The 9781-nt window shown below is 42.3% G+C and overlaps 2 protein-coding genes across 4 annotated transcripts; one reads left to right on the top strand and one right to left on the bottom strand.

Annotated features, from left to right (window-relative positions):
- The first annotated feature begins 279 nt into the window (after positions 1 to 279).
- Positions 280 to 6348, top strand: LOC148429000 (phosphatidylcholine:ceramide cholinephosphotransferase 2-like). 3 transcript variants are annotated; one of them, XM_088426653.1, is made up of 8 exons: positions 612 to 876; positions 1402 to 1447; positions 1690 to 2328; positions 3686 to 3803; positions 3897 to 3954; positions 4232 to 4327; positions 4409 to 4575; positions 5736 to 6348. In XM_088426653.1, exons 3-8 carry the CDS (start codon positions 1808 to 1810, stop codon positions 5907 to 5909), a joined length of 1134 nt encoding a protein of 377 aa, XP_088282779.1. In that variant the 5' UTR covers positions 612 to 876; positions 1402 to 1447; positions 1690 to 1807; the 3' UTR covers positions 5910 to 6348. The 3 variants fall into 3 exon arrangements, with proteins under 3 accessions (XP_088282772.1, XP_088282779.1, XP_088282787.1); XM_088426661.1 differs by lacking the exon at positions 612 to 876 and adding an exon at positions 902 to 1282; XM_088426646.1 differs by lacking the exons at positions 612 to 876; positions 1402 to 1447 and adding an exon at positions 280 to 476.
- Positions 6349 to 7234: 886 nt separating this feature from the next.
- On the bottom strand, positions 7235 to 9729 carry LOC148429001 (myeloid-associated differentiation marker homolog). Its single transcript, XM_088426674.1, has 2 exons — positions 9655 to 9729; positions 7235 to 8275 (listed from the first exon to the last, which is right to left on the bottom strand). The coding sequence occupies exon 2, from the start codon at positions 8250 to 8252 to the stop codon at positions 7401 to 7403; it is 852 nt and encodes a 283-aa protein (XP_088282800.1). The 5' UTR covers positions 8253 to 8275; positions 9655 to 9729; the 3' UTR covers positions 7235 to 7400.
- Positions 9730 to 9781: the final 52 nt, after the last annotated feature.

A 9781-nucleotide genomic window follows, 5' to 3' on the forward strand; every position in this document is an offset into this window, starting at 1 on the left:
AATGCTTAAAACCGCATAATTGTTTTGTTTTCAGGTTCTACGGTGTATTGTCTGCCCAGGCTTTGACAGAAACAATTAATTCGGCCGTATTTTCAAATATGTTAATGTTCCCATGATATAAATTTCAAATGATTGAATGTAAAATTTTGAATTTATAGAAAACACTCCGTTTTTAAGTTAAAAAAAAGATCATGAATAATTGACTTAGAATTCTATTCTGACATGTTCAGGCTTCCGTAGAACAGTTTTTTTTTTTGGTCCGGACAAAAACGAGTTTGGCCGAACTCAGGTGAGTCACGGAAAGGATGGGTGGAGGCGTAAACGGAAGTAGACGTCAATCTCACAGCTGTGGAAACCGCAAAGCGTTCAAGTCGAAACAACACTCGGTACACTAACTCAAAGTTTGTGACCGCCCCCCCTAAGAAAAAAATCCAATCTGTCGGGATACTTTTTTTTTCATATCCTCATCTGAAGCGGTAAGTGTGTTTGTTCACTTCTGTTGTTTTCTTGACGAAGAAGTGTTTTCAATCCGTCCCGACAGGTGTATTTTTCATTTCCGGTCTGCGTTCCCTTGAAGGACGCGAACAATTTTTTTTTTTTAACGTTTCATGGCTAATGACGATTTGGTCGCTCGGTGCCTTTATAGGCGTTAGAGGTGCAGCAAATACAAACATGTATGTTTGTTTCATTTGACACCATCGTGGTCTCTAAAAACTTTTTTTTCAACATTTTTATTATTATTTCAACGATTTTCATGGTCCGGAAAGGGACATCACGCCCACTGTTGACGAATGGGCTTTAATTGGAGTCTCCTGATGTTGATTCGGGAGCCGTAAACAGGAAGTCACACAGGATGTTTTGTTCAACGTCAGAACGGTGCTGTCATTTTTTCAACGTTCCGATACATATCGCTATTTATATTTGTCATTCCAAACCACGGTTTAAAGTTTAAACAACATTTTTCCAATGCCTCTCTTTCTCTGTCTATCTCTCTCGCACACAACGCACACAATTACAGTCGGGAGAAAGTAATTTCTTCGGTTTCCTCAAATTGGTCGCAAAGTGTGTTCGGATCTTCATCTAAGTCATTGGTTTTCAAATTAATTGCGCTAATTGACTTCTTGAAAATACTCAGCTCCAAATATCATCTTGTGTTTTTTAAACCGATTATATTCACGAGACTTTCGAAAGTCGATACTGTATTTTGATCTGACGTCAATTTCAGTCGACAACAGGGAGCGATGCTACATAAAACAAACTTCCTTTTGAAGGCAAAATACGGGTGAATTGTCCCGCTTAATTCTCAGTCCATGAACGCAAATACCCCCTAGCCAGCTGTTGCTCTTTGTTTACATATGTTTCTGTCACTTTCTTATGACTATGGCTGTTATGTTTTTGAAGATGGCAGAGAAATAAAGGAATAAAGTGCAGAAGGGACTAAGTTCAGGTAAGGCAGTCAAGGTGTAGAAAGACTAGGTGTGAGTTGTGGCTCTTAAATACTACAGCTGAACTGTAACTGGAAAATGTACTTTACTGGATAGGAAAAGAAAGATCAAGCCAGTGTTATTCACATTTTGAACATGTAATTCAGTGATTATTCATGTTCATGTTAGATGAAGCCCACCTATAACTCATTTTAAACTCATTGGAATATGAAACAATATGAAAGAACTCTTTGTTGATTTTCAGCTTTGCTCCCAAAACCGTTTGAGCCGGCGTCACTTGGGAGGCACCGTCACGATCGAAGATTCGGTCCTGGTGATTATTATCGGGACTGCGTTCTGAGTCGCCGTCATCCCAGAGTGCCATGGCGGCCTCGGGTCTGATCCAGGACGACGACGACGACATCAGTCCCCACGTGGAAGTGAGCGTAACAACAACTGCACCCTCATCACCCGCTCGCCCTAACGGCAGCCCCGGTCTTCCCGTGTCCCCGTCGCTGGCCGACGCCCCCGACGGCAGGAGCAAGCGCGGCAAAATGAGCGGTCTTCTCCAGCAGAACCAGCTGGTCCAAAGCCTGAGCAGCGGGCTGAAGCGTCACTGCGACTACATCAAGATTTCGGTTCCCGAGGAGCACGTTGACCGCCTCCCCAAGGAGTGGTGGAAAACGGGCGTGGCCTTCATCTACGCCGTCTTCAACTTGGTCTTCACCACTGTGATCATCACCATAGTACACGAGAGGGTGCCCGACAAGTCCGTGAGCCCGCCGTTGCCCGACAAGTTCTTCGACTATGTGGGCCACGTCCCCTGGGCCTTCACCGTCACCGAGGTCAACGGGCTGATCCTAATGGGACTTTGGCTGGTCCAGTGGCTCCTCCTCAAGCACAGGTAAAGAACGCCACCGCCCCACGAGCTCGCTGAGGTGTGATCCTGCGCTAAACTTGAAGAATTATTTTCATCATGTGGTGAGAAGTGCATTCTTGGCTTGTGGCCATGTCTACTAGACTTACGTGACAGAAACTATTATCATTGTTTTCATCTCAGCAGTCTCATGTAAATATCGGGTGTGTGACAATTCATTGTTACGCAATAATGCATCATTAGAAATAATTATATAGTACCTGCCCTACCACTATTCCCAAAAAAGATTTTTTACTTATTGCTGACTGTGGATTTTATGAGGCTGACTCTGGTAATTGGCAGAGTAAAATCCCAATGACCAATTCATTTGGAAAAAATATATCTAATGAATGAAATAACCTATTTGTTGATTTAACACTTACAACAATAAAGATATACAGAAGCATGGAGCTGCCGAATGTTGAGTGAACTTTTGACTGGCAAATTCATTTGAACATATTTGCAAATACATTTGAATCTACAGTACTGTAAATGCTAAAAACATGTTTTTTCCATAATGCCACAGAATATTGACTTGCACATGCACATACCCTTTAGTATTATGGGAAAAAAATAATGCATAGAGTCTATGTCTAACTATGTCATAGTTAGTGGGTGCTTTTTTTCCCCACTTGTAGTTGTGCAAATCAATAATCCGTAACAATGTGGGAAAATATTTCAGCTTTTACTCTGAATCGTATTTGCAACTTCAAAAGTATGTACTTGGATACATTGGCAGCTCCACGCTTTTGCATAAATAAAATACAGGTGCAACATTTGACTATTTTACATTACTTAGTCCTATATATAGTCATATATATTTTTTAACAGTGATGAAAAATCTTTGTCTAATGCGTTACATAATGTTATATGTGTTACTGTGTTTATTGTGACAAAAAAAGTTCGAGAGAAAAATTTGCTGACTTTTGCCTCCTTTAAAATAGAAAAAAATAAAATAAGATATCTTAAATATCTTAGTTGTTATTTTAGACATTTTTTTTTCATCCGCTTGAATGCTTTACTATATAAATTCTTTCACTGCTATGGCAACAGTAGACTTCACCAGATCATTTCCAATTGGATAACTATGTATGTCTAAAATGCATTTGAACTCATTCAATACCCAAGAATGTATTTTTATGTCTTACTATTCCATAATACGATATATCTTAATGTTCTCCTTAATTTTCCTCACATAGTGGTGTGAAGGAGTGTCTGAAAATTGTTGGCACTGAATGAGTTAAGGGTGATCTGAGTGAAATTAAGTTAGTTACATTTCTGCTCACGACTGTTGAGTCTGTTTGAGAATAACAACCCTGTGACAATTCAATTTCCTTCACGTCAGAGCCATAGTGGGGCGTCGCTGTTTCTTCCTCATCGGAACACTCTACCTGTACCGCTGTATCACCATGTACATCACCACCCTGCCCGTTCCAGGCAGACACATGGTGTGCGCTCCCAAGGTACTCTAACACACCTGTGTACTCACACACATAAAACATACTCGCTTGCTGTCATCTTCTCACGTTGATGTATTTTGTCATGAACTCTTTCAGCTGTACGATGATTCGGCAGGAAAGATCTGGAGGATTTTGCAGCTCATCTCTGGAGGAGGTCCAACACACGCTTACACTCATCGTCGTTCATTTGCAGATGAATAATATATGGAAAATAACAGTGGCCCTGAAATAGATCTTTGTGGCACCCCTTTTCGAGAAATTCGGATCATTTGATGGTCACCACATCTCAAGTTCTGCCAGATATTATTATTATGATTATTCAGATTTTTTTTTCAACTTCTACTTACAGCAGAAGTACAGATACCCGTGTCGTAAAAGTATAAGTACTGATTCAAATATTTATTACAAGCTCACAAATGCTCTTATTTTAGGTTTATCTTTGACCAGCTCCCACATGATGTGCGGCGACTTCATGTACAGTGGCCACACGGTCATGTTGACCTTATCCTACCTCTTCATTAAAGAATGTGAGTTCTCAAAACACACAAGCAGAAATAGCGTCGGCATGTATGACGCGGCGTGACCTAACGTGACCCCGCCGGGTGCAGATTCTCCTCGTTGGATGTGCTGGTACCAGTGGATCTGCTGGCTGCTCAGCGCCTCAGGCGTGCTATGCATCCTGATGTCGCACGAGCACTACAGTATCGACGTCCTGGTGGGATACTACGTTACCACCAGGCTCTTCTGGTGGTACCACACCATGGCCAGCTCGCACGTAAGAGTAAAGCTTCTTCTATCTAAAGCCCATTGAGCGTTTATTTAATAACCTTGATATCCATTGCATTACACCTCAAAGGGAGCTGAAATTTCAACTAGATGGTGAAAACATGTCTAAGTTTCATACGGCATGACCCCTTGTGTTGGGTTAAAATGACCCAAAATATAGAGTAGGCCCTTTATTAGACACATCATGGGTTATTTTAAACCCAACTGTTTTTAGAGTGTAACTATTAACGAGAAGGGTTAGGGTTGGGGTTTCATTTTCAAACATGTTATAAAAGGCATTGAAAGAACAAACAAACAGTATTTAAACAAGGCTTCAAGGCTTGACACTTACAAATAATAATGATACACTAAAATAAAGTAAATAATATCCAAAACAAATTCACCCAAGACATTGCAAAAACTTGGCACACGGGGCAACACAGCTAATTTACTTGCTGACTGTAATGAAAATAAAAAAACCAGCCCACTTAGAACGAAGCACATTATTTACTTTTAAGCTAATTTTTATCAATTGGCAGTCAAAATGTCATTTTCGCTCATTTCAAACCGAATTTATTCCAATTTTTTGCCTATCCAATTTTTCAAAATGGGTCTCAATTGACAGCTAGCAATGTTTACATTAGGAATCAGGTGAGAAACTCAACACCATTTCACACTGGTAAATAATATATCAGGGTGAGAAAAGCAGAGCTTTTGGTCATGCGGGAAACATTTCCCCCTGGTGGTAGGATGACAAAGTGCTTGATTAGACATGCACGGTTGCCAGCTTTTTAAATGCTAACGAGGATCAGCTTATTTAATCGTGGCAGCCAATATTGTGATTGCGATTCATATTTGATTAATTGTGCAGCCCTAACATACTATGTATGAAAAAAAAAACTAAAGAGTGGAAAAACTAAAATGGAGCATTTTTAAAAAACTAAAAATAATTAAAAAATATACTACTTCTGCAAACAAAACTAATTACTGAAAAAAAATCACAATGAAAAAAAAATCTGAAAAAATTGCATCTCAAGTCAGATGGCAAAATTAAAATCCAAACAAATCTGTGGCTTCATCGCTTAAACTTTTCACTTGTCACGGCGCAATCGTCAACTTCACTTTTTAAGCATCCTGTCTCACTAAAGCGCCATCCTTACTCCCTGCCAGGCCCTCCGTCGAGTACCCAACAACTTCCTGTCGCGCACGTGGTGGAACCCCGTCTTCAACTTCCTGGAGCGCAACGTCCAGACGACCGTGCCGGTGGTATTCGCGTGGCCGCTGACGGTGCCGTCCTCGTGCCGCCAGCGTTACCGGATCGTGGAGGGCGGGAGGGACGAGTGAGGAAAAAGCCATTTTGCTCGAGCCCGAAGAAGCCGGGCCACGCTAACCGCGGAGAAGAGTCAATCGATCGCTCGCTCAATGTTGGACATACTTGAAAAGTGCAAATTAGTGACGAGTTGAAAGACCCGACGCTTGCAAAGGTCACTGTGAACTCTTATTTGGTCTTTTACACTGTTGACTCACTTATTGATGTACATACTGCAGTATTTGTCTTTGCCTAATAATTATTTCGTCTAAGCTGAAGTCAAGAGCTTTTGTCGTTTCCTGAGCTAAAAACACTGTATTAACACACGTTGCCAAATAATATCTAGAGTTCTTTGCTTCCCTAATTCAGCTACACGAGGGGTTCCAAATAGCCGGTAAAGTACCGGAATTAAACACAGAAGGAGTGCTCTAATTTCACACACACTTTGACTTGAATAAAACGGAATTGTCTGTCCTTGGGATCGTTTATTCAAAACGCCAGTGTAACATACATTACTTATTAGGCAGTAAAAGGTTCATATATATAAAATATTTTGTCTATACTTAATTTGAAAAGTTATTTTCCTTGAAAAATGCATTTTGCCGTTTGCTGTCAACCTTAAAATGACATCACAGGCTCAATGTCTCAGGTAGAAAACCAATCATGGCTCAGCTTGCCAACATCACATGACTGAGCCCTGAGGACTTGTGTTCATATTCACTTGACAGCAAGTCTCAAATGTGTCTTTTAGCTTTTGTTCTTGAAACATAAATTATTTGTGAACAAAATATTACCTTTTGATTGCTGAAAATGTGAAGGAAAATATCCCTTGTTTATGTTTATGTTCTTGTCAACCCCACTTAATATTGCATTTAAGGAATATGAATTAAGCGGGTGTTTTTGTTCATGAGTGTCAAACATTTTTATCATGGGCCACATTTTAATTATGGGGCCATTGACACGTGAAGTCAATTCAATTTTATACATTTTGTAGTCAGAGGCCGCTAAAAACTGTTCAAAAAGAAGTATTGGTCAGGGGTATTAGTATTTTAGCCGGAAGTCATAGTTGACATTTCGCAGGCCGCATAAAATGATGTGGCAGGCCGGATCTGGCCCCCAGGGCTTGAGTTTGACACCTCTGCTTTTATTCAGTTTGTCCCTTGCCGTTGACTGAAAAGTCCGTTACGGTTGCTCAGTAACGACAATCACGGCTCCGCTTGAGAACGTCACATGACCAAAGTCAGAAAAGAAGTCAATTGTGATTTGTCAAAATGAAAAGTTGGACGTACTTAATCTATTTTTGCGTAATATAGTGCTAACTACATCTGAACAATGAATTCAATTCAAACGGACATCACAATGAAGACGAACGCCATTTTATTGCAAAGACTGAAATGTGGAAAGCAACCAAACCGCTTGAAAAATTGAACTTTGGGCGAAATAAAAATCATACGTTAATTCATGACTGCAATACTGAGGGAAGGAAATAAGTTCTGGAAAAGTTGATAGAACAGTGGAATGTAACATCAACCGCTGACGAAGACGAGTCTGGCAGTGTGCGCCATGTCGGCGAGGTAGAGCAAGAAGTTGAGGCCGGTGAGGACGGCCACGGTGATCACGCTGGAATCGTTGCTGCCTCTGGCACCGTAATGCTTGCCGAATTGGAAGACGGGCCAGATGATGGTGGCCGTCAGGTACATGATGGCGGCCAAGAGGCAGCACGCCGTCAGGAAGCGCGGGAATGGCACGGGCAGCCAGCCGGTGCACTCTCCCACGCACATGACCACCACGGCCATAGAGAGGATGAAGCAGATGCAGTACACCGCCATGCACCACTGGAGTGCCGCGTGGCCGTCGTACGTCACAGGATTGCTGACCAGTATGAAGATGACGCACGCCACGAAGGTCTGACACACCTTCAGCAAGCCCGGCGCAGTGGCCATGTAGCCCGCCACCTCACCGGGCCGCGCTTTGGTCAGGCTCACCTCCACCAAGTAGGCCACCGTCGCCAAGCAGGAGAAGACGGTAGAGGCGATGCGGTGGTCGCGCACCTCGCTGTAGTAGCGCTGCTCCCTCAGGAAGTAGAGCGGGAAGATGACCGAAGCGGAGAGGCAGAGGAGGGCGGCGTAGCACGCCACCGTGATGGGGAAGTTGGACCAGGATACGGGCATGCGTGTCTGTAGGCCCAGCACCTCCACCAGAAGGATGATGGCGGTGGCGGTGAAGCTGAAGGCCCAGCAGAAGATGCACCAGGCGGCCATGCCGCCAGAGGGCAGCGAGGCGCCGTGCGCCGCAACGCTGAAGGCCACGCAGGTGAACAGCAGGGCGGCGACACGCACCGCCAGCAGCCGGGACCAGACGAACGCAACCAAGGGCATGGTGGGATCTCACGGGGGCGGAGCTTCATATGATGTCGTCAACAGGGGTGGGAGGAGGGTGAAAGACAGATCATTAGGCATTTTATTATGGGGACGAACTGAGTAGCAATATAATGGACATCTTATTATTATTATTGCAATATAACGTAATCCCTCACTATAATCGTTTGTCTGTCGCAGCCTTCCTGTTTCACAGACTTTTTTGTGCAATTTCTTGTCTCCTTTAAACAAAGGTTTGAACTTGAGAAAATGGTTCATGTATTGTGTGGTGAGTGGCTTTATAGCCTGAAAACATGCATCAAAACTTCAGAAATATATATAAAAGACTGTAATGTACAAAAAATTGAATGGAAAAAACAAAAACTAATGAAAAATCACTCAATGAAAAACAAGTTAAAAAACAGTGTAAGAATAAAATCATACACTAAACAATAATAAAACAAATAGCCATAGCCATATGGCATCGCACAAAAAGACATTCGGTAAATAAATGAGAAATCCGAAATCCGTGTTTATCCAAAATCAAAACTTTTAGCATTGCCATGTGAAATAGAAGAAGTAATTTTTTTGACACTTCAGACTGACAATGATTTGTAAAAAATAACAATCACGTGTGGATTGACCAACAAAATAGATTTTGGAGAAAAAAAAACACTTGTTTTTCATGTTATATATTTTTTTTAATCCACAGTATAAAATGTAATCAAATCTTTCACATTCGGCCTTTTCTGGCCTTTAAGTTTGAGTTTTAACTTTAGCAGGATTTAACTTGATGAAAAAAAGTGTGTAAAACGCTAAAAAGATTTGATTTAAATGCCGTTGGTAGTTGTACCGTTGGGCACTGTCATGACATTTACTGGCGAGAAATGAGCTGCACTGTATTTGTTTACAGACCGGGCGCCTGCCTGTAAGACTTCTTGTTTTATTACTTGCCATGTTAAGTGTGGGAACCCCAGCAATAACCCATTTTTCTCTCCAAAATTAGCCGCGCATTTGTATATCACGTTGATGGATAGTTTTGTATGGAAATGAAAAATGTTTTCACAGACCATATCAAATGATGAAGGTTATTTTTTCCATACCTCTAGAAAGATATTTCCCGGTATTACTCTTATCAATTGTAAGATCGTCTTCAAAAAGCTTTTCTTGAAAATCAAGCCAACCTAACTGAAAAAGCCCCCCCCCCCCCCCCCCCCCACACACACACACACACACACACACACACACACTCACGCACTCACACTCACACACGCCCTTCCTGACCGCTCAGGGGAAGTCGCTGCTGCAGCTGATGGATGACAGGAAGTTGCGAGACTACGCAAATCTAGCATGTGGCCGTGACAGAGATACATTTAAGCAACAGGTGGAGAAAACAAGCCCAAGGGCAGTAGAAACAGCTTACCTGAATTCTCAGCTACTGTCGACGGCTTGAATTTCCTCTGGCTTCTGGCATTCGCGCACGCCCCAGGAACACCCCCTTACCCCCCAATCTCCCCCCCGTCATCCTTGCCTGACGCACCGCCAGACCA

The sequence above is a fragment of the Hippichthys cyanospilos genome, chromosome 1, assembly GCF_059441005.1.
Source record: "Hippichthys cyanospilos isolate Australia breed blue-spotted pipefish chromosome 1, RoL_Hcya_1.0, whole genome shotgun sequence".
Taxonomy (NCBI): domain Eukaryota; kingdom Metazoa; phylum Chordata; class Actinopteri; order Syngnathiformes; family Syngnathidae; genus Hippichthys; species Hippichthys cyanospilos.